Source organism: Scyliorhinus canicula, chromosome 3, assembly GCF_902713615.1.
Source record: "Scyliorhinus canicula chromosome 3, sScyCan1.1, whole genome shotgun sequence".
In the NCBI taxonomy this organism is placed as follows: Eukaryota; Metazoa; Chordata; class Chondrichthyes; order Carcharhiniformes; family Scyliorhinidae; genus Scyliorhinus; species Scyliorhinus canicula.
Genome location: NC_052148.1, coordinates 133,984,474 through 134,009,360, shown reverse-complemented (window position 1 = coordinate 134,009,360; position 24,887 = coordinate 133,984,474). Strand labels below are relative to the sequence as shown.

Here is a 24,887-nt window from a genome sequence, read left to right as displayed (position 1 = left end):
CCAGCCAGGGTTGGAAACGGGTGCGGAGGCAGATATTGTAGCCTTCACCTCGTTGATCCCCGAAGGCGGATCCTGCTGGGATGGGGAGCAGCCTCTCCACCCTGTGCCCTGGCGTGGCGGGGGGGACCTGTTGGAATACTTGACTCTTGAGAAGGTTAAGTTTGAACTGGGGGGAAGGACGGAGGGGTTCTACAAGTCATGGGCATTATTCATTATGCACTTTCAAGAACTGGATCACATCGAACATTAGTTGGGGGGGGATAGGTGGGAGGGTTGGGGGGGGTTGCGGGGCTGTGTGTATTAAGGGTGACTATGAGTAATCCCTGATTCCTTTTTGGCATTTGTTTATGTAAACATGCAGGCTGATGTTTGGGGGTTGGTGGGAAGTAGGGATCGTTGTTTTTGTTATGGGGATTGACATATTTGTTTCTGATTATTGTTTATTGTTGGTGGGTGTAAATTCGGGAGAAAATGTGTTCTACACTCTATTGATCTGACTCTGGTAACATAGTACACTCTACTAATGATATTAACTTACTCTCGACCACATGTGGTGGTGTGACGGTGTTGCTTACAACACACCTCTTGCTCTCTAGGTTTCTGCCAGTGGAAGGGGCAGAGGGCCTGTGTGTCTTGTCTTTTATAGTGGTCTTGTGATGCCCTCTTGTGGTGATGCCACCGCTGAGTGTTCTGATTACCCATTGGTTGTGCCTTGTTCTGATTACCCATTGGGTACATGTCTGCATATCATTACATCTCACCCCCTTTTTTTGTATGCATTTCTAATGTGGTGATGGTAACTATGGCTGACAGTACTAAAGATAATAACATGATATGCATGACTTGGAAAAACAGTAGACATGAGAAAGAAAATGTTCATAAGTCCAGTCTTTGGGGTTTCCGTCTCATCCTTGATGACCTTCTGAGAGGTGGGGGAGGAGATGCCAGTGTCTTGATAGTCGTGTGGGAGTCACGACTGGTGGAATCGTGGTTCGTGGTGTCTTGAGGTGGTGCTTCAACAGACGGCAGTGGAGGGGGAATTGGTCGTGGGCGTGTGATTTTCTGAAGTGCCCTTCGATTTCTTCGAATGATAGTGCCGTCTGCCGTTTTTATCACATAGGATCTGGGCGCGGCCTGTCGAATGATGTCAGCTGGGGCAGACCACCCGCCATCAGGTATTTTAATCCTTACGGTGTCTGCTGGTGATACCGCGTCCAGATCAGTGGCATGTGCATCATAGTGATGTTTCTGACTGTCACAAAGCTGTTGCATCTTTTGTACTACCAGTAGGTGATCTGGGTTGGGCAGGTGTAGGGCCGGAAGCGTTGTTGTCAGTTCCCTGTTCATCAGCAGTTGAACTGGTGACATGTCAGTTGATAAGGGAGTCGCCCGGTACGACAGTAGTGCAAGGTATATGTTGGAGGCCGAGTCCGAGGCTTTGTGGATAAGTTGTTTGATGATGTGCACCCCCTTTTTGACTTTGCCGTTGGACTGCGGGTAGTGCGGACTGGAGGTAACATGCTTGAAGTTGTAGCCTTTAGCAAATGTGATCCATTCTCGACTGTGGAAGCACGGTCCATTGTCGCTCATGACAGTATTCGGGAAACCATGCCGCGAAAACGTCTCTTTGCACGCTTTGATGACAGTCTTTGTGGTGAGGTCGGACAGCTTCATACCTCAGGATAGTTTGAGAAGTAATCAATGAGTAGGATGTAGTCGCGACCATTCACGTGGAATAGGTCAATGCCGACCTTGGACCATGGAGAGGTTTCCAAGTCATGTTGTTGTAGCGTCTCCTTACCCTGTGCTGGTTGGAACTTCTGACAGGTCTCGCAGTCCAGGACCATGTCTGTGATGTCCTGGTTGATGCCGGGCCAGTAGACGGCTTGCCGGGCCCTGTGTCTGCATTTCGCTATGCCCAGGTGTCCCTCGTGAATTTGCCACAGTACCATGTGCTTGAGACGCAGCGGGATCACTATTCTGTTCATCTTTAGCAGGATTCCATCGATCAGCGTTAGGTCGTCTTTGACATTGTAGAATTGAGGGCATTGCCCTTTCGGCCACCCATTGTTGAGGTTATAGATGACTCGCTGCAGCAGGGGGTCTTTGTCCGTCTCTTCTCTGATGAGAACGTGTTTTTCGTCCGTTGCCGGGAGGTTGCTTGCACACATTTGTACCTGCGATTCAATGTGCTGGATGATCTCTAATGGCTCACTCGGTGAGGTGACGGAGTGGGACAATGTATCTGCAATGGTGAGCTTTTTGCCAGGCGTGTACACAAGACTGAAATCGTATCTCTGAAGTTTGAGCTGAATTCTCTGTAATCGGGGCGTCATGTCGTTCAGGTTCTTTTGGGTGATGTGGACCAGAGGTCTGTGATCTGTTTCAACTGTGAATGTTGGCAGTCCGTAGACGTAGTCATGGAATTTGAGGATGCCGGTGAGAAGACCTAAACATTCCTTTTCAAACTGCGTGTACCTGGTCTCTGTCGGTGTCATTGCCCGTGATGCGTATGCTATTGGGACCCATGATGATGTGCCGTCTTTCTGTAGCAGTATTGCTCCAATGCCATCCTGACTTGCATCGGTTGAGATCTTAGTTTCGCGATCTGGGTTAAACAATGCGAGGACGGGTGCAGAGGTGAGTTTGGCCTTCAGCTCCAACCACTCTGTCTGGTGTTCCGTCGTCCACTCGAAGGCGGTTGATTTCATTGTCAATTTTCTTAGGGACGTTGTGTGTGTGGCCAAATTCGGGATGAATTTGCGTCGGCAGCTTACCACTCCAAGGAAGCGCAGTACTGCTTTCTTGTCCTCGGGGACTTTCATTACCTCAATGATTTTTATTTTGTCCGTGTCCGGGCGGACACCGTGTTTCGATATCTGATCACCCAGGAACTTGAGCGTGGACATCCCAAAGCTGCACTTGGATTTGTTTAGCTTGAGGCCATGCTCATGTATGCGTTGGAATACTCTCTTCAGTGCGACACATGTTCCTCCGGAGTTGAAGACCAGATGATGACATTGTCAACGTAGACACGAACCCTGTCTATTACTTCCATCATCTGTTCCATGTTGCAGTGGAATATTTCAGATGCCGAGATGATGCCAAATGGCATTCGGCTGTAGCAGAATCTGCCAAAAGGAATGTTGAAGGTGCAGAGCTTTCTGCTGGATTCTTCGAGTTGGATTTGCCAGAATCCTTGGGATGCGTCTAGTTTCGTGAAGAAGCGCCCGTGTGCCATTTCGCTCATGATTTCTTCCCTTTTTGGGATTGGGTAATGTACCGGCATAATGTTTTTGTTTCGATCCTGGGGGTCGAAGCAGATTCGTAGGTCCCCCAAATGCTTCTTGACGCACACCATCGAGCTGACCCAGTCAGTTGGTTCAGTGTCCTTAGAGATGAAGCCTTTCTTCTGTAGGCTTGCGAGTTCTGCTTTTAGTCGATCCTTCAGTGGAGCAGGAACTCTTCTTGGTGGGTGGACCACTGGTTTTACATCAGCCCGCAGTAGAATTTTGTACTCGTATGAAAGTGTGCCCATTCCGCTGAAGACATCTGGGTATTGGTTCAGTATGTCGTCGATGCTGGCCTGAAGATCCTGATGAGACGACGTCATGGTGTAGACCCTTTGAATGAGGTTCAGTTGCTTGAAGGGATGCCCTGTCTGGTTGGACAATCGCGAATCTCAGGCTTGTCTCTATGTGTCAGTTGGATACTGTCAGATGGCATGACCCCAGTGCCATGATTGCATTTCCATTGTAGGCCTGGAGTTTGCAGGCAGCTGGGAGGATTTTGGGAGCCTTCTTGACTTTCGTGAAGTCAAACTTCGAGATCAGGTTGGCAGAGGCACCTGTGTCCAGTTTGAACTGGATGGGGCATCGGTTGACATCCATCACTGCGTTCCATTCATCCTCAAAATCAATGGCAAGGATTGATTTTACTTGCGAGGTGTCTGGTGTGGTGTTTTCGCACTTTGTGATGATGCCTACTCGGAATGTTTTATCCAGGTAGTCTTCGTCTGGGTCTGTTGCACTACCTTGATCAGAGTCATCCATTTCGTGTTGCACACTTCTGATGCGGGTCTGTTTCAACTGTGGTCGCTTACTCCTGAATTGTGGTGCAGATCTGCACTGGGCAGTATACTGGTTGAGTCTCCCACATTAAAGACATTGTTTGCCTTTTGCAGGGCATTTTTTTCGAAAGTGGACGGTTCCACACTTTGTACACATTATGACGTCGGCGTCATGACGTTCCATGCGTCGTCGCATATGTGCGGTGTGGTTCTCGGTCGATTCGTGTTTCCGGTCGTACTGCGCATGTGCCGGGCCCAAGGAGGAGCGCTCAAGGTGGCTGCCATCAGAGATGTGGAGGCGCTGCAATCGGGAGATGGTCTGAACGCTCTCCACCTCGTGTGAGGTTTGTTTTTCACTCTCAGTGTTTGTATTGTCAGTACCAATTTTTTTGAATGTTCATTTACAGTGCATGTTTCAATAGTGATCTTTAAAGTCATATGTTTAATTTTTAGTGGTTGCTCTCTTGGAGGATCAGAGTGGATTCCAGAAAAGATTTGGTGTCTGATCATGGAGTCAGCTATGTCACCGAAGTTGCAGGATTGGGCTAAGGTTAGTGAGAAAACTATTGAAGGATTCATCTTTACCTTGCATCCTTTGTTTAAAGATGTAGCGCTCAAATATTTTGTTTGTGTCAACCTCGCAGTGGCTATCGAATTTTTCCAGGATAGTTTCGTATTTTGTTTTGTCCTGCCCTTCTGTGAATTGAAATGAGTTGAAGATCTCTATCACGTGGTCACCCGCTGTGGTCAGTAGGAGGGCTATTAACCGCGCATCGGTCACACTGTTCAATTCAGAAGCTTCTACATATAGTTGAAATTTTTGTTTAAACGAATGCCAGTTAGCACTGAGATTACCGGTGGTCCTGAGGTGACAACGAGTCTTGTCCATCGTGCCTGGATTCGGTAGCTTTGTTCCGGCGGCGATGCTTGTGTTGGCTCTGTTGCCAAAGAGCTGTCTAAGTTTGTCTCTGAACTTACTGAGTTTAACTAGGTAGATACAGTAGCCACTCCTTGTACCATATGTTGTTGTTACTTTGAGTAACATAAGCCGCTACTTGGTGTAGATGCTGTTGAAGAATACTCCAGACCTCGAGGTAAGTTGAACGTATTTATTGAGCAATTAGCAAAGCGCCTAAATGAGTTCTACACTCTACTGATCTAACTCTAGTAACATAGTACACTCTACTAACGATATGAACTTACTCTAGACCACATGTGGTGGTGTGACGATGCTGCTTACAACATACCTCTTGCTCTCTAGGTTTCTGCCAGTGGAAGGGGCAGAGGGCCTGTGTATCTTGTCTTTTACAGTGGTTGTGTGATGCCCTCTTGTGGTGATGCCACCGCTGGATGTTCTGATTACCCATTGGTTGTGTCTTGTTCTGATTATCCATTGGTTACATGTCTGCATATCTTTACAACATGTACCAAGGTACAGTGAAAAGTATTTTTCTGTGGCCAAGGGAACGTACACAGGAATGTGAGCACAGTAAGAAGTCTGACAAGACCAGGTTAAAGTCCAACATATTTGTTTCATCACTCCAGTGGAGAGGATCTCCAAGAAGATCGCACATGTAGACCTTGACATTAAGTTTCTACAAAGATAGGCAGCACGGTGGCGCAGTGGGTTAGCACTGCGGCCTCACGGCGCCGAGGTCCCAGGTTCCATCCCGGCTCTGGGTCACTGTCCGTGTGGAGTTTGCACATTCTCCCCGTGTTTGCGTGGGTTTCGCCCCCACAACCCAAAGATGTGCAGGGTTGGTGGATTGGCCACGCTAAATTGTCCCTTAATTGGAACAATGAATTGGGTACTCTAAATTTATTTTTAAAAAAGTTTCTACAAAGATGCAAGAAAGCAGACAGTTGCTCGTCTGCTTTGTAGACCGAATTACCTGCAAAGACACGCATTCAAAGTATTGTATTGCATCTTTGACTTTGTTTATGTATATATATATATATGTTTCTGGAACCCACCTCTTCATTCACCTGAGGAAGGAGCAGTGCTCCGGAAGCTAGTGATTCGAAACAAACCTGTTGAACTTTAACCTGGTGTTGTAAGACTTCTTACTGTGGGCAGCTAACATAGCCATGATAAGGAAATGGATGGTGGGTACGGGGTCGGTTTGGGAGCTGCTTTGTGCAGGGGCACCAGCTTGGCAGCCCTGGTCACAGCTCCCCTGCCGTGTCCGCCGGCCAGGTACTCCACCAGCCCTGTAGTGGTGGCGGCTTTGTGGATTTGGGGCCAATGGAGGAAGCATGCGGGGGAAGTGAGAGCGTCGGTCTGGTCCCCAATATGTGACAACAACCGATTTGTCCCGGGGAAGTTGGATGGCGGGTTTCGAGCCTGGCGGAGGTGGGAAGGATGGACGACTTGTTCCTGGAAGGGAGCTTCGCGAATGTAATGAACTCCAATTGGCTTTATTGGTTGGCCAATTGGAGTATGAGCTCCCTCAATGATAGCTCATTGAGGGGGCCCATATAATCACCTGTGTAGGCTTTGTGAGAGAGTCTTAAGTTGACTGGACTGCTGGCAGCACTGTTTGTAGCTGCTCCTGTAATATCGTTATTGTAAATAAATATTGGTGTGGTGATGGAACTCCTGCCTCCCGTGGATTACTACAGTGGCGACGAGGTAAACTAAGAATTTTGAGGAGACCAGCTGCCGCACTCGGAGGGTAAGCCTTGCCATTTTAAAAATGCCATTTTTTGGGAGGTTAGAGGCATTCGACACGGCTATTGAGGACTGGTCCCAGTATGTGGAGAGAATGTGTTACTTCTTCCGGGCAAATTATATATTGACGGACGAAAGGAGACGGCTTATCCTGCTGTCGGCGAGCAGACCCTCAGCTTTCGCCATTATACATAGTCTGACTTATCCCGATGCGCCGGACACGAAAACTTTCCAAGAAGTAACGGAATTGGTGAAAGAGCACTACGACCCAAAATCACCCCTCATTTTGCATAGGTACAGATTCTACACAGCGAAGCAGGAAGACAGGGAGTCAGTCACAAATTTCTTGACCCGCCTGAGAAGGCTGGCGGAAAAATGTGAGTTTGGCCCGACGCTAAATGAAATGCTTCGGGACCGGTTAGTCAGTGTGTGGTATAAACGACCTCACAATACAGAAACGCCTGTTGGCGGAAACGGAGCTAGACTGCAAGCAGGCGTTACAGCTCGCACTGTCCCTAGAAAAGGCAGCAAGTGGGGCGCAGGAACTACAGGGCACGCCAATGGAGGTAGATACCTGTGAGAGGGACTACCATAATGGGTCCTGCTGCCAGATAGCCTCTCTCAGGAAAAACCTGAGGAATAGAGGGAAAAAGGTAAACCCGAAAACTGCTCCCAAGTCTGCCAGGACTAACTGGTGACAGAGGGAAGTACCGGCTGAGGCTCCCCCAACAGAGAAGGACCGTTTCTGGCACCAGACAGAGTGGGGTAACAATGACCGAAACCCTAGAAGGAGGTGGCAAAAGAGGAATAGCAGGTGGGGACACAGGGAAGTACACAACCTAGACGCCCCATCCTCCTCCGAAGGGGAACAATTATATAATATTGCAACGAAGAAAGCAGAACCCATTAGGATTACCCCACGGGTGAACGGGCGGACGACAATAATGGAAATAGACACTGGTGCGGCCGTATCAGTAATGGGAGTGGCAGCATTTAGAAAAATCAAAGATGGACTCCAGCCACTAACCCTAACAAAAACATAGACGAAACTTAAAACCTACTCGGAGGAACCCTTGGATGTTCTAGGCATGACTCATGTACCCGTGGAATATGAGAAACAATTGCTCAGATTACCGTTGACGATAGTAGAGGGCTCCGGACCGAGCTTAATTGGATGAAATCATAGGCACCAAAGCAACTTTGCACGTGGACCCAGAAGCCCTTCCGAAATTTTGTAAGGCCAGGCCGGTACCTTTTGTATTAAGGAAGAAAGTAGATGACGAAATAGAAAGGTTACGTCGGAATGGGCAGCACCGGTGGTACCAATTTTGAAGCCAGACGGCTCGATACATCCCTGTGGAGATTTCAAACAGACAGTAAACAAATACGCACTGCTGGACAAATACCCAATCCCGAAAATAGACGACCTATATGCCAAATTGGCAGGTGGGCTTTTGTTCACGAAACTAGACATGAGCCACGCCTACCTGCAGTTAAAACTGGACAAGGGCTCCCAGAAGGTCGCTACGATCAACACCCTGAAGGGCCTTTTTCGTTATACTAAGCTACCTTTCGGAGTGTCATCAGCCTGCGCTATATTCCAGCGTACGATGGAAAATATTCTGCAGGGACTACCGCAGGTGGCGATTTATTTGGACGATGTCTTAATCACGGGTAGGACAAACAGGGAACACTTAAGGAACCTGGAGGAAGTGCTCAGGCGTTTCGCAAAGGCAGGCGTACGACTAAAAAGGGAAAAATGAGTTTTTCTGGCCCCACAAGTGACGTACCTGGGATATAAAGTAGACGAGTCAGGCTTACACCCATTAGAAGACAGAGTAAGGGCAATAAAAGAAGCCCCAGCTCCCACCACGGTCCAGGAGTTACGATCATTTCTAGGGTTGGTAACCTATTATGGAAAATTTATTGAAAATAGGGCGTCCATCCTAGAACCCCTCCACCAGCTACTAAAAAAGGGGCAAGAATGGAAATGGTCCACCCGCCAAAACCGAGCATTTAGGGACATTAAGGAACAGCTGTCATCCGAAAATGTCCTAGAGCATATGACCCAAGGAAGGAGTTGGTGGTCACTTGTGATGCATCCCCCTACGGGGTAGGAGCCGTCTTAGCCCATAGAGGAAGGAATGGGGAAGAACGGCCAATAGCCTATGCTTCGAGGACCTTGGCGATGGCTGAGAGGAAGCACGCCCAAATCGAGAAGGAAGGACTGGCGGTGATATTCGCAGTAAAAAAATTTCACCAGTATCTGTACAGGCGGAAATTCACCATAGTGACGGACCATAAGCCGTTATTAGGGTTATTAAAAGAAGACAAGTCAATACCCCCGATTGCATCAGCTAGAATCCAACGCTGGGCGTTCCTACTGGTGGCGTATAGATACGTTCTGGAGCACAGACCAGGAACGCGAGTAGCAAATGCAGATGCTTTGAGCAGACTTCCCGTCCCGGACACTCCGCCGCAAATACCAAAAGTAGAGGAGACAGTAATGACTCTAAATTTTTTGGACACCCTACCAGTAGACGCACAACATATTCGGTTGTGGACGCAAAAAGACCCAGTTTTAGCCAAGATGAAGCATTTACTGCTAACAGGGGAACTGGAAAGACCAGTGGAGCCCAGATGCACCCATACTGGAGCAGAAGGGACCAAATAACCGTAGAAGACGGTATCCTATTATGGGGAGCCCAGGTAATCGTCCCAGCTCAGGGCCGCCAGGCAATCTTAACCGAGTTACATCACGGACACCCAGGGGTGTCTAAAATGAAGATGCTAGCTCGAAGCTACGTTTGGTGGCCAGGTTTGGACACAGACATAGCAGCCTTGGCAGTGTCAATGAACACAAAGCTCCCCCGCTGGCTGTTTGATTACAGGACCACACTGCATTCCACAACGGACATACCGCCAGCTGAACTCTTAATGGGAAGGCGGATGCGAACGAGGCTGAGTCTCCTTTTCCCAAATTTAACGGGGAAAGTGGAGAAACAACAGGAGGCCCAACGCAGGGGGCATGATAATAGTCGGCAGCAGAGACATTTCCAGGTGGGGGCACCGGTTTGGGTCAAGAATTATGGGAATGGACCAACGTGGGTCAAAGGCACGGTAGAGTCCCAAACAGGGCCCATATCCTATGAGGTTTCAATAGGAGGTAAGGTGCTGAAGAAACACCTAGACCAAATAAGGGCAGCGGAGCCACACCTGGAGGCAGGCGAAGCAGGGCCGCCTCAAGCTGGGATAGCCCAGACGGAAAGGATACCCACACCCCAGCCCCGAGCAATTTCTCCAGACCCCGTCATCCAGTCCTCAGAGTCGGAAATGGACACGCTTGACAAGGCCGCCTCGACACCTCTCCCCAAGGAGGAGGAAGAACAACTTCCAAGGAGGTCGTCAAGGAAAAGACGGGCACCTATAAGGTACACCCCGCCCACTTTGTAGAACGACCCGGCGGACGACACAGAGGTGACAGACCCAGACATGAGGAGCAGGAAGAAGCTCAGAGGAATGCCAGCTGGCACGAATTCCTCGGACCTTTGTGGGGGGAGGGGTGTAATGAACTCCAATTGGCTTTATTGGTTGGCCAATTGGAGTATGAGCTCCCTCAATGATAGCTCATTGAGGGGGCCCATATAATCACCTGTGTAGGCTTTGTGAGCCAGTCTTAAGTTGACTGGACTGCTAGCAGCACTGTTTGTAGCTGCTCCTGTAATATCGTTATTGTAAATAAATATTGGTGTGGTGACGGAACTCCTGCCTCCCGTGGATTACTACAGCGAACATGAGGGCGCTGGTGGAGAAGTTCGAGCTGGCGAGGGGGAATGACTTTCAGTACTTGCAGGTGCGGGATTTCATACGTAGACAGGTCCCGTCCTTTCCACGCCTTCCATCATGGGGGATCCAGGACAGGGTAATTTCCAGGGGTGAGGTAGGATAGAGTCTCAGATATTTATAAGGAGCTTATGGGAGCGGAGGACACAGGGACCGAGGAACTGAAACTTAAGTAGGAGGAGGAGCTTGGTGGGGAGTTTGAAGGAGGCGTATGGGCAGACGCTCTGAGGAGGGTAAATGGAACCGCAACATGTGCCAGGCTCGGTCTGATTCAGTTCAAGGTGGTTCACCGGGCCTATATGACTGTGGCCCGGATGAGCAAATTCTTTGGGCTGGAGGATATGTGTGCTAGATGTGGGGGAGGACCAGCGAACCATGTCCACATGTTCTGGGCGTGTCCAAAACTGGCAGGGATTTGCGGACGTCATATCCCGAGTACTGAAAACAAGGGTGGCGATGAGTCCAGAGGTGGCGATTTTTGGGGTGTCGGAAGACGCGGGAGTACAGGAGGGGATAGAGGCAGACGTTGTGGCCTTTGCTTCCCTGATAGCCCGGCGACGGATACTGTTGGCCTGGAGGGACTCAAAGACCGAAGTATGGCTGTCGGACATGGCAAGCTTTCTCGGCTTGGAAAAAATCAAGTTCGCCTTACGGGGATCACTATCGGGGTTCGCCCGGAGGTGGCAACCATTCATCGACTCCTTCGCGGGGAACTAATCATCAGCGGGGGGGGGGGGGGGGGGGTGTAGAATAGCGTAGAGTAGGAGGGAAGAATAGGCGGGTCTATCTGCGAGAGTGGTACTGTTATTTGCACTATGTTTTTTGTAATTGGTATCTACACACTAATGCATATTGTTACTGTTTACAATGCCGAAAATACCTCAATAAAATTGTCTGTTTAAAAAAAAAAGACTTCTTACTGTGCTCACCCCAGTTCAACGCCGGCCTCTCCACATAACAGGAAAGTGAAGTTGAGGCGACGATTGCAAAGCAGGTTCGAAGGGCCAAATGGCCTGAATCTACTTGCTATGGACACTGGTTGTGTGGGAACAAGAACCCTGCCAGATTGTTGCAGGTTGAATGTTGCCAGTCAGAGGCAAGCATCTATCTGATTGGGCCAAGTGACTGCATTGGCCTTTCTCTCCAACCACGTGACTCTAGCACGTAGCTCCCCCCCCTTCCTCCCGGCGCGCGCCGCCGCACTGAGCGTGCGCTCTGACTCCGGTCCGCTCTCGCGCTGTGGCCGTTCCCCGGGCCTGGCCACCGACTCTGGCTGAGAGGAAGTTGCAAAATAAAATGCCGAGAAAGAGGCGAAATCCCGTCGCATCTAGTCCGGCTCGACCGCCTGGACTGGGGCCTCCTCACAGGATCAGTGCCTCGGTGCCGCCTCCGGGCGCAGTGTATCGCGCCCGGGCTCCAGTTCCTACTCGGGCCTCGGGCTCCAGTTCGGCCGCTGCTTCCTCGGGCTCGGCCGGGGTGAACAAGGAGGAGTTGCTGGATAGAATGACCGAGATGTTCTCTCACCTGGACCCCAGCGTGGTGTATGTGGTGCTCTCCGAATGTGACTTTAAAGGTAATGGAGGGCGCGCGGGGCTGCAGTTGGAGCAGAGCCCTTGCCTTTCAGATCTCCACTGTTCGGTTGTACCTGCAGTCGGCAGATGCACGGTTAAATATTTCCTCCGTGTTTCCATCACCTCCCTCCCCTGTTCTGTTGTTTATGGAAGTCGATCCGGGAAACAAATCGTTTTCTTTTTTTGAGGAAACTGTGGACATAAGGTCAAAGGTGATCGGTCATGAAAACATCTTTTAAAATCTCCAATCTGCCATCATGGTGTAAATCGCCGTACACACAGTTTCAAGGATTTTTGACCAAGTTTTTTTAACTGCAGAAAATATTAAATTATTACAGTGACTTGTGATCAAAGGCAGAGGATGCGAGTTTTAGTTGTTGGGTGATTGTTTTAAGTTCCATTGACAGAAACCCCAAAGTTCTTACTTTGAAGCTTATCGTATTTGCTACAATATATGATCAGTACTTTATTGAGATAGTTGTCAGTGAGTTCTGTGTTGTCCTACTGGGATAATGTAACGTGCATTCTTCAGACCTGAGTTGCAGTAGTTGTGCATTTCTTTTTGTCCAGGGACAAGGAGATGTGTATTGATTGTCAGCTTATGAATGTTCGGAGAGAAGCAGCAGAGATGCTGGTTCTGTCCAATTCTTAATAAATGTTCATATTTAATTTATTAAAAGTTTAATCCAAGATTTTCAAACGTGGCTTTGAATCTGGCTATAAATTATATATACTGTGTTCAAAGCTATCTCGTGGTCTTGTCACTCTTGCTTGTTGCACATTTGTGTAGTCAGAATCCATAGCCAAGGTGTGTACAAAGTTTAAATTGCTTCACGTCACTGCAAGCGTGGTGATGTACTGATGTCTAAGATATCTAACAAAACTGACTCTACACAGATATGTTGGTTATATGGCTGGTCTTTTAAAAACCTAGTTGAGTACTAAATTTTTAAGAATCCTGCAACTCTGATCTGCCTCTTCATTAGGGCCATGAATGTTGCAATTGACTAATTTCTATCATTTTTAAAGTTGTGGATTAAGTTTTTTTTCCCCTTGCATTTTGAAATTAGAATCCCTGAATTTTGTGTTTCGTGCTTAAAGTTGAGATGCATGTCGAACTCATTAATGCCATCGTACACATTGTGATGTAAAATGATGTCACCAGAGCAGTGGACACTCATCTCTGGACTGGCTTTGTATCAGATTCTTCCAAGGGTCTCAATTTATTGTGTGTATCCAATGGAAAATGTCAACATTGTAATTTTCAATATAATGTGATTTTGCTGCATTAATTTTATCAAGCAATTCAATAGAAACCTAACACTAATTTATGATATAATTTTGTTCCAAATACCACTGTTTCATTGTTTTACTCATGTAATATTCAAGCAGAACTGGGCTTATTTTTCTTGAATGTGCATAGGTAGAAAGGGGGAACAAGTCTTGCAACAAGAATTTATGGTGCGAGGCCATAGATTGAAAAGCAGGACCCCAAAGATTGTAATCCTTGGATTAAACCTGGTGTCACCTGCTCGTGATTATAGGTATAGGAGGATAGAGCAGCAGATGAATGTGTGGTTGAAGAGATGGTGCACGGGTGGGGGGTTAGTTTCCTGGATCACTAGGTCAGTTTCTGGGAAAGATGGGACCTTTACAAGTCAGACCGGTTGCACTGAAACTGGACCAACATCTTACAGGGAGGTTTGCAGTGAGGAAGTGTAAAAATAATTGGGTAACAATAAGAGGAGATGTCAACTTCCCCAATACTATTTGGGATGGGCAAAGTGAAAGGCTTAGAGTGGGTGGAATTCTTAAAGTGCATCGAGGAGAGCGTTTTGAACCAGCAAGTTGTAGAAGGGAGGGGTGGTACTTCACCTAATTTTAGTGAGTGAAGATGGGCAGGTGGGAGGAACATAGGAATTAGGAGCAGAACTAAGCAAGTCAACCCTTCAAGCCTGCTCCACCATTCAAACAGATCATGGCCAAATTCACCACCCTCTGTGAGAAGCAGTGCCTCCTCATCTCAGTTTTGAATCTACGGCCTCTCAACATATATATGTGACCTCTTGTTCTAGTTTACCCCACAAGGGCGAACATTTGGTCGACATTTACTTTCAAAGCATGAGAGGGGACCTGATAGAGGTATACAAAATACTAAAAGGGATTGATAAACTTCAGTGAGTATAAGCCCAAACTGTTTAATTTCTCCTCGTATGCCAATCCCTTCATCCCCAGAATCAATCTGGCGAACGCCTTCTGAACTGCTTCCAATACCACCACATACTTCCTCAACTAAGGAGACCAAAACTGGACACACTACTCCAAATGTGGCCTCATCAACAATACTTATCTACTTTTATACTCCAGTCCTTTTGCAATAAGCGCTAACATTCCATTTGCCTTTTTAATTACGTGCTGTACCTGCATACTGACTTTCTGTAATTCATCAACAAAGACACCCAGATCCCTCTGCCCAGACGCATCTTGAATCTGCTTTCCATTTCAATAATAATTTGCCTTTCTATTTTTTCAGCCAAAATGGATAACCTCACACTTATCTACATTAAACTCAATCTGCCAGATTTTGGCCTAATCTCCTAGCCTATCTATACCCGCCTGTAAAATCTGTATCTCCTCTTCACTGCCTGCTTTCTCACCTATTTTAGTATCATCCACAAATTTTGTTATGTTACACTTTGTCCCTGCTTGCAGATCATTGATATAGATTATAAACAGTTGAGGTCTGAGGTCTGACCCCTGCGGCACCCCACTAGTTACAGTTCGCCAGCCAGAGATGGACCCATTTAACTTGACCCTCTGCTTTCAGTCAGTCAGCCAATCCTCAATATCCAATCTAGTACTATTACCCCCACCCCCTGCGATCTCACCTTCTGGATCAATCTTTTGTGCTGCATCTTGTCAAATGTCTTCTGGAAGTGTCAGTGGGGAGCATTTTGTTGATAGTGACCATAACTCGGCGAGATTTAAAGGTAGTTGAAGGCAGTGGTTGGGGGGCGGGAAAGATAACAGCATACAGGGTACATAGGGATGGCGGCGAGAGTATAGCCAGACAGTGGTTGATCAACTCCATACTGGAGGTGGATTGGCAGTACAACGATCCCAACCATGGAGCTGTTCACACACGGAAGTAGATTACAAATGGTGTTTGAGCTGATCTCAGCTGGGAAAGCAGTGAGCCAGCTCCATGGACACTGGGGACATTCTCCAAACATGGGGACAAGGCCAGCCGCTTGGTGGACCACCGGTTGAAGAAGCAGGCGGATGCACAAGAGATTGCACAGATCAGACACAAAGGGGGATATGGATGGTCACAGCTCCAGAGGAGATCAATGGGGCCATTGCAACCTTCTAGCGGGGACTGTACTCATCCGTATGGCTGGGGTGTGGCGGGGGGAGAGACATGAAAATGAAACGGTTCATGGACGGACTGTCCTTCCCACTAGAGTATGAGTGAGTGAGTAGTGGGGGGGAAAGAGGAAAAAGGGCATGCGAGGAGCGGTTGAGGACTCAGTCTGTATTCTGAGTTTAGAAGAATGAGGGGGATTCTTATCGAAACTTACAGGATACTGTGAGGCCTAAATAGAGTAGACATGGAGAGGATGTTTCCACGAGTAGGAAAAACTGGAACCCAAGGTCACAGCCTCAGACTGAAGGGACGAACTTTTAAAACTGAGATAAGGAGGAATTTCTTCAGTCAGAGTGTGTTGGATCTGTGGAACTCATTGCTTCAGCAGGCTGTAGAGGCCAAGTCACTGAGTGTCTTCAAGACTGAGATAGATAGGTTCTTGTTTAATAAGGGGATCAAGGGTTATGGGGAGAAGGCAGGAGAATGGGGATGAGAAATATATCAGCCGTGATAGAATGGCAGAGCAGACTCGATGGGTCAAATGGCCTAATTCTTCTCCATGTCTTGTGTCCTGCTTCTAGTGGAGGTCATCGAGTGCATCAACTCCATGCAATCCGGGAAGGCACTGAGACCTGATAGGTTCCCGGTGGATTTCTACAAAACGTTTGTGGCAGTACTGGCCCCACACCTGCTGGGGATATTCAACAGCTTGCTGTCCAGGGGGGTCCTGCTGTCCAAAATGGCAGAAGCTTTGATCTCACCGATTCCAAAGAAAGACAATACCCAGCGGAGTGTGAGTCATACAGATCTATCTCACTTCTGAACACTTGACGCTAAAGTTCGGGCAAGATAACGGGAGAGTTGCTTGCCAGTAGTGAATGTGGAAGAACAAACCGGGTTTGTCAAAGGCAGACAGTGAACATCAGACACCTGGCAAACATGGAAATGTCCCCACCCGAGACACCAGAGGTGATCATCTCCCTGAATGCAGAGAAGGCCTTCAACCGGGTGGAGTGGGAGTACTGTGGGTACTGGCACTGTTTGCATTTGGGCCAGTGTTCACCTCGTGTGTGAAGCTGCTGTATAGTGCTCCTACGGTGAGCATCCAAATGAATACCACAAGCTCAATCTATCTCCAGCTGCACAAAAGCACAAGGCAGGGATGCCTGTTGTCTCCGTTGCTGGCTGCTCTGGCAATTGAGCCACTGTCAATCATGCTCGGATCAGTGGAGGGGTGTGAGGCTTTCAGAGAGGTGACTGGGACCATAGAGTCTCTCTGCAGATGACCTGCTCGACATCTCAAACATGAGTTCCTGAGGGAGTTTGGAGCCTTTTTGGAATACAAACGAAACCTGAGCAAGAGCAAAATATTCCCGGTAAGCTCCTCCACCGGATTTTTCTCCGCCTCCGAAAGCTCCTGGTAAATATCCAATACCTTCCCGTCTCCCACCAGGTACTGGAAACTACTCTATCCTGTATCCCCCATGGCGGCAGCAGCGGAAAGGCCGGCACCTGTTTTCTCAGGAAGTCATGCACCTGCAAATACCTAAAACCATTCCCTGCAGGCAATTTAAATTTATCCTCCAAAGCTTTCAAGCTGGGAAAGCTCCCATCTATAAATAGATCCCCCATCCTTCTAATTCCTGCCCTCTGTCAACTCCGGAACACGCCATCTCAACTACCCCGGTCCAAACTGTGGTTGTTATAAATCGGGGTCCAAATCAATGCTCCATGCACTCTCTCTTAAATCTCCTCCACTGCCCCCAGATCTTCGGAGCCGCCACTGCCCCCGGACTTGTGGAGTATCAGACCGGCGAGAACGGCAGAGGTGCCGTTCCCAATGCTCCCAGACTGGTGTCTTTACGTGAAGCCGCCTCCATCCGCTCCCATGCTGACCGCTCCCCCACTGCCCACTTCCTAATCATGGCTATATTAGCCGCCCAGTAGTAATTGCAGAAGTTCGGTAGCGCCAACCCACCCTCCCACCGACTGCACTCCAGCAACACTTTCTTCACTTGCGGGGTTTTTCCCGCCCACACAAAGCCCAAAATAATCTTATTCACACACTTGAAAAAGGCCTTGGGGATTAAGATGAGGAGGCACTGAAAGACAAAACAGAAATCCGGGGAGGACCATCATTTTCACAGTCTGTACCCTCCCCGCCAGTGATAGCTGGAGCATGTCCCACCTTTTAAAATCCCCTTCCATTTGTTCCACCAACCGGAATAGGTTTAACTTGTGTCGTACCTCCCATTTCCAGGCCATCTGGATTGCCAGATATCGAAAGTTCTTCCCTACCATTCTCAGCGGCAGCTCTCCCCAGTCTCTTCTCCTGCCCTCTTGCCTGGATTGCAAACATCTCGCTTTTCCCCATGTTCAATTCATACCCCGGAAAAGTGCCAAATTCCCCCAAGATTCGCAGTACCACCTAGTAACAGTTCCTCTCCTGTCAGCAAAGCAGCTCCCCCATCGCTCCTCCCCCAGCAACAACACTAAAAACCCAATCCCCCAAGTCAAGCTCAAGCTCAACACCTGTCCACCCACGACTGTGCTTTGGAGAGTCAGCTGACCCATGCTGACTCGATAGCTCCCACCCCTTGCACCAAGCAGTCTGTCTCCCTATTGTACTCTCCTCTCTTTTCCCCCCCCACATGAATAAACATTTTAAAAGCATCATATTCCCCAGTAAACAAACAGAAAAATCTTTAAAAGCATCATATACCCCAGTAAACAAACAACAGAAAAAAAACCTGAAGAAACAATCACTTGAGAAAAGTAGTCACCCAAAAAGCAGAACTGAATTCAAAGCCCAACCCCCTTCTAACAAGGTTCCTGCAAGACAGATCAACCTTTAACCACCCACACAACCCATTATTTCACATAGAGCTACTTAAATTTTTACAATCCAGCACGACAAATCGCTGCCACAGTACTTCTCCACGGCTTAAGTGTCTTTTAATTCGCCTCCAGCTTCATTTCTTTAATAAAGGTCCATACTTCGTCTGGCGTTTCAAAGTAGAAGTCCCGTACCCCATGTGTGACCCACAGATGGGCTGGGTACAGCATCCCGAACTTCACATCCTTCTTAAAGAGGGTCGTTTTTGCTCGATTGAACCCAGCTCGCCTCTTGGCCAAATCCGTTCCCAGGTCCTGATAAATGCGCTACTCACAGTTCTCCCACTTGCTGTTCCGTTCTCTCTTGGCCCACCGCAAAACGTGTTCCTTGTCCATGAAACGGTGAAAACTTACCACCATGGCCTTCGGCGGTTCGTTCGCTCTGGGCTTCCTCGCAAGGGCTCTGTGCGCTCTGTCCAATTCCAGGGGCCCAGGGAACGCCCCAGGGCCCATCAACTTCTCCAACATATCCGTCACATAGGCCCTTGCATCCGGTGCCTTCAAGGAGGCCAACAATTCTGAGATTCTGCCTCCTGGACCTATTCTCCAGGTCCTGCAGCTTCTGCATTCTTTTCTGGCGGTCGTGCATCATCCCCACCTTGCTTTCCAGCACGGTTATATACTCCTCGTGCTCGGACAAGTTTTGTTCGACCTCCTGGATCGCTCTCCTGTGAGTTTCCTGATTCTGAACCACTTGATCAATCGAAGCCTTAATCGGGTCCAGCATGTCCTCCTTCAGCTTGGCGAAGCAATCCTCTAAAAACTTCACCAGCTGCTCTGTCGACCGCTGTGCCGTCTCCCTGTGGCCCTTGTCCTCCGCCATGCTGCCCCGTGTTACCAGCTCTGCTTGCGTCTCCCTTATAGGACTTAGTCGTCTCTCGCGGCCATTCCTAGTCCAATTCTCCATACACCGGAGCGGGATTTCTCCTTACTGTCTCACTCTTCACTGCTTTATCCCATAAAATCCGGGGGAAAAATGGGGAAAAAGGTCCAAAAGTCGGTTACAGACGGGAGCTATCAAATGTGCGATCTACCCCTCCGTGGCTGCCACCAGAAGTCCAGTGCACACCCAACTCGACAGACTAAGATCACAGAAGAGTTAGAAGAGGGGAAGTGAGCAGACATATACAGACAACTCCTAGAGGAAGTAATGAAAAATGAAAATCGCTTATTGTCACGAGTAGGCTTCAATGAAGTTACTGTGAAAAGCCCCGAGTCGCCACATTCCGGCGCCTGTTCGGGGAGGCTGGTACAGGAATTGAACCGTGCTGCTGGCCTGCCAGGGTCTGCTTTAAAAGCCAGCGATTTAGCCCAGTGTGCTAAACCAACAATTTAGTGTGGCCAATCCACCTAACCTGCCCATTGGACAAAACGAGAGAGAGGTGGGACGAGGAACTAGGCCTCGAGCTAGGGAGAGGACTCTGGAGTGAGATCTTATACAGAGTAAACGCCACTACCTTGCACGTAAGCCTGGGCCTGATGCAACTGAAGGTGATGCACAGGACACACCTGACCAGGACATGCATGAGTGGGTTCTTTCAGGGGTTGGAGGACAGCTGTGAGTGTTGCCAGAGGGCTCCGGCTAACCATGCCGAATGTTCTGGTCCTATCCAAAACTGGTTGGATTATGGGCCACGTTCTTTGAAGCCATGTCTGAGGTCACGGGGGTCAGGGTGGAACCACTGGAGTGAGATGTTATAAAATCTACTACCTTGTGCACAAGGCTGGGTCTTTGCACTGCACCCATTGTACTTTTTTAAAAAAACATTAAAAATTAAAAAAAAAAATTCAGAGTACCCAATTTTTATCCAATTAAGGGGCAAGTTAGTGTGGTCAATCCACCTACCCTGCACATCTTTGGGTTGTGGGGGCGAAACCCACGCAAACATGGGGAGAATGTGCAAACTCCACATGGACAGTGACCTAGAGTCGGGATCGAACCTGGGACCTCGGCGCCGTGAGGCAGCAATGCTAGCCACTGTGCTGCCTACACCCATTGTACTGATGCTTACGTGTGTGGTTGTGTTCTGCAACTTTTTGAAAAATAGTTAAAAAACGATTTTAAATAGTTACGAAAAGGCACAAAGATGGACGGCAAATAAAGGTTCTAACTGGACGATGACTGATTTTAATAGGATAAGACAGGATCTGGCCGAAGTGGACTGGGAGCAGCAACTTGTCGGAAAATGCACACCAGAGCAGTGGGAGTCAAACAGGGCCGTAAAGGTAAAGGGTGGGATAAAATTCGGAGAACTCTGCATGTCAAGGGATATACAGGATTGATAAGGCAAAAAGGGAAGGCTTAAGGCCAACACGGGGCTCAAAACATTTGAAGCCTGAGAGGAGTATGCAAAGTGTAAGGGGGGTACTTTAAAAAAGAAAAAGGGGCATGAAAAATACAGGGGTGGGGAAAAGTAAAGTAAAATCCCAAATGCGAAGCATATTTAGGGCAGCATGGTAGCATGGTGGTTAGCATAAATGCTTCACAGCTCCAGGGTCCCAGGTTCGATTCCCGTCTGGGTCACTGTCTGTGCGGAGTCTGCACGTCCTCCCCGTGTGTGCGTGGGTTTCCTCCGGGTGCTCCGGTTTCCTCCCACAGTCCAAAGATGTGCGGGTTAGGTGGATTGGCCATGCTAAATTGCCTGTAGTGTCCTAATAGTAAGGTTAAGGGGGGGAGTTGTTGGGTTACGGGTATAGGGTGGATGCGTGGGTTTGAGTGGGGTGATCATTGCTCGGCACAACATCGAGGGCCGAAGGGCCTGTTCTGTGCTGTACTGTTCTATGTTCTATATTTCCAATTTCCTCTGACGATGATGTGTTGAGAGATGCGGAAAGGTGGTTTTCTCCTCCTGGAAATTTGAAATTTTAGCCCAGAAATAGGCCAAAATACCTGCAAACCTTTGCTCCTCTCTCCCCTCCCCATCATCCTTCAAGATCACCACAGAAATCAAGACATTCTAAGAGCCAAAAGGACGGTAGGATTAGCAAGAGTCCTGAAATGAATGAGATGATGACTAACACTGGAGACAGAGCCAGTCACAGCCCAACAGGCCAGGTCCCCAAGGCACATGCTGGAATACCACCAATAAGCCAATGGATGGACTTCCTAAAGCACAGAGATAACTGGAGATGATGGCAACCTGAAGGCAGCGGTCACAGACACCCTGGCCACCTTCAAAGTGGTGCTGGAAAAGATGGAGCAACGGCTGGAAGTTGCAGGAAACAACGATCAGAGAGCTGGAGAAAGCAGTGACCGATCAGAGTGACTGGATCGCCTCATTGGAGACAGATGGCAAGGTTGGTGGCAACGCAAGTAATGCTTAAAGGGAAGGTCAAAGATCAGGAGAACCGGTCACACCGCCAAAACCTCTGCATTGTGGGTATCGAGGGTGGGTACTCCAAGGAGTACATGGGTAAGCTGATCGGGGAGGTGGAGAACCTCCAAGCCCCCAGAGGTAGACAGAGCCCACAGGTTACTCCGGCTGAGGCCCAAAACGGGAGAGCAGCCACGGGCCATCATCACAAAGTTGCACACCCGGTACCAGGACAGCGAGAAGATCCTGAGTTGGGCAAGCACAAATGGTCTTCGAAGTGGGAGGGACATTCAATCTGGGTGTACAAGACATTGGGGCAGTCCTGACCTAGTGCAAGGCTGAATTCATGGGGGACCAAAGATGCAATCTGTGTTTGGAGCCAAAAGTCATAGGCAAGGCTTGAAATGTGTTTTTTTTATATCTGCTCACTGTGGAGAAGGACAATGTAGGTCTAGAAATCAGGGAGGAGGTTTTAGTGCGCTTAAAAAGTGGATAAATAGTTGGCTTAAAAGTGATAAATATCCAGGCAAGATGGCTCCCAGGCAGCTCTGGGAGCCAGGGATCCGATTTCAGGGGCCCAACGCCAATTTCCAAATCTTCTCTGGCTATAGGCGAAGCGTCAGTGGTGTACCGCACGGATTTGTGCTGGGTCTCTTAGTTTTTAACGTACATTTATGATCTAGATGTGAATCTGGGAGGTATAATCAGTACGTTCGCAGATGACATGAAAATTGGTGGTGTGGTAAACAGCAAGGAGGAAAGTCTTGGATTATAGAACAATATAGGCGGGCTGTTCAGATGGTCAGAACAGTGGCATGTGGAATTTAACGCTGAAAAGAGGTGGTGCATTTTGGGTAGGGGGGGTGGGGAACTAACAAGGCAAGGGAAAGCACAATGAACAGTAGGATGGTAAGATTCCTTTCTTCTAACTAATTCCCTTCCACTATTTGGGGGGTTCATCGTACACTCCTCGCAGTGCGGCTGCCTTTTTTTATTTCTTGAGCTCAACTTGTTTGGCTTCATTCCGTACATCATCTTTCCTCACGGCTGCAATTGATTCTTTAACCAATATTATATCCCCACATTTTTTATCCCCCTCTATCCTGCTTTAAAACACTATATTCAGGTGCTGCCATTTCTGTCCCTTTTTAAGCCAACTTTTCATTATAGTAATGATGCTGCCATGCTTCTATTTATGCCGTCAGTTTTATTTCCTATATTGTTCAACATTGGAGTTAGGGTTCAGCAGTACCAAATTCCTGTCCTGTGCACTATTTAACTTGTGCTTCTTCTGTCTTGCAGAGTCATCCACCGATTTCCATCTCCCATTCCCTGCTCCGAATTTGCGCTCAGGTTCCCGTCCCCATGCCAATTTTGTTTAAACAAGCACTAACCAATCTTCGTGTGGGGAGTTTTTCCCCGGTTCTGTTAAGTGTAGAGCGTCAAGCTTGCAGGTCCCACCTTTCCCAGAACTGGTCCCAATACCTCAAATCTGATGCCCTCCCTCTTCCACCAGATTTCCATTCACCGATTCAATCTCTCAAATCTCCTATTTCTATGCTCAAAGACACATTGTACTGGGAGGAATCTGATCAATATCCTTCTGAGTTCCTGAAATTTTCTTTCAGGACTTTGTCCTTTCCTCCCCAAGTCATGGTAACAACGTGGAGCACAACCTCTGGCTGATCACCCTCCCCAAGAAGAATGTTCTGCATCTGCTTAGTGTCATCCTTGACTCTCACTAGAAGGCAATAAATTCATCCTGGAGTCATGTCTACAGTCACAGAAATGCCTTTTGGTTCCTCTAACTAATGAATCCACCATCACTATTGCTCTTCCTTCTCGTACAGTAGAACTGCATGCGACGGCACAAACCTTCCTCTGACTGCACTCCTGAGGAACCAACACCCTGACCGGTATCCAAGCGGAAAACAGATTGTTGAGTGGGACCCAAGGGGACTCAGCACCACCTGCCCAGTTCTCTTGGACTGCCTGCTGGTTACCCATTCCCTTTCTTCCTCCAGGCTGCGGTTTGACAACCTCTCTGAAGGTGCTGTCCACATGGCCCTCAGCCTTCCGGATGTGATTCCAGCTGCCACTTGAGCTCTGAAACCCAGAGCTGAGGTTTCCGCAGCTGGTGATACTTGCTGCACATACTTGTCTCGGACACTGGGAGCATCATGACTTGCCGCATATTGCAGGACATGCATCCCACACAACCCAGCTGTTCTGCTATAGTTTCAATGTACCTCTGTTCTATTAACTTTATTTCACTTTGGTTTACTTATACTGATTTATTTTACCTGACCTTGACTTGGCTTTACTTCTCCATGGCTTGTGTTTTTTTAATTTAGTAGCAGCTACTTTTAAAAAGTAAAGTAAAATCCCAAATGCAAAGTATATTTCCAATTTCCTCTGACGAGGATGTGTTGAGAGATGCGGAAAGGTGGTTTTCTCATCCTGAAAATTTGAAATTTTCGCCCAGAAATAGGCCAAAATACCTGCAAACCTTTCCTCCGAAGAATAAGGAGTAAGCCATTCAGGACTGAGATGTGGAAGAACTTCTTCTCTCAAAAGAGTTGTGAACTTGTGGAATTCTCTACCACAGAAAGCTGTTGGGCCCAGTTTGTTGGATATATTAAGGAGGGAGCTGGACCTGGTCCTTGTGGTTAAAGGGATCAAGGGGTATAGAGAGAAAGCGGGAGTGGGATACTGAATGTGCATGATCATATTGAATTCTGATGCAGGCTTGAAGGGCCGAATGGCCTACTCCTGCACCTATTTTCTATGTTTCTATACACAGGCATAGAGTTACTAAACCGGTCTTCACTCTTTGCCCAAGTCCACTCTGTCTGGGCTCCAACTACCAGAGCCCTGTGCTTTTTCCCCACTGGTTAGAGATCGTGTGCCCCCATCGTGTGCCTCGAGCCAGCCACGTGGACCATGAGGGCTTGCCCCTTTAAAAGGGCTGCACTACCACATCCTCTTCCCCCCCCCCCACCCCTTTCAAGTCTCTCACTGACATATTTAGAGAACATGTTATGTAGTTACTATATACTATAAAAGGTTGAGAAACACAAGGGGAGAGAGTCCATAACAATTCATCACAATGTCAATCTTTCGGGGGATTTTCTGAGCCTCCTCCCCTCACCGGCTC

The 24,887-nt window shown here is 48.2% G+C and overlaps 1 protein-coding gene across 3 annotated transcripts in view; it reads left to right on the top strand.

The window, feature by feature from the left end:
* The first annotated feature begins 11,777 nt into the window (after positions 1–11,777).
* n4bp2 (NEDD4 binding protein 2) overlaps positions 11,778–24,887 on the top strand; it is a 116,074-nt gene continuing 102,964 nt past the window's right edge. For all 3 annotated transcript variants that reach the window (XM_038791379.1, XM_038791377.1, XM_038791378.1), the window contains exon 1: positions 11,778–12,156. In XM_038791379.1, the coding sequence (XP_038647307.1) occupies positions 11,880–12,156 (277 nt within the window). In that variant the 5' untranslated portion in view covers positions 11,778–11,879. The remainder of the gene's footprint in view (positions 12,157–24,887) is intronic.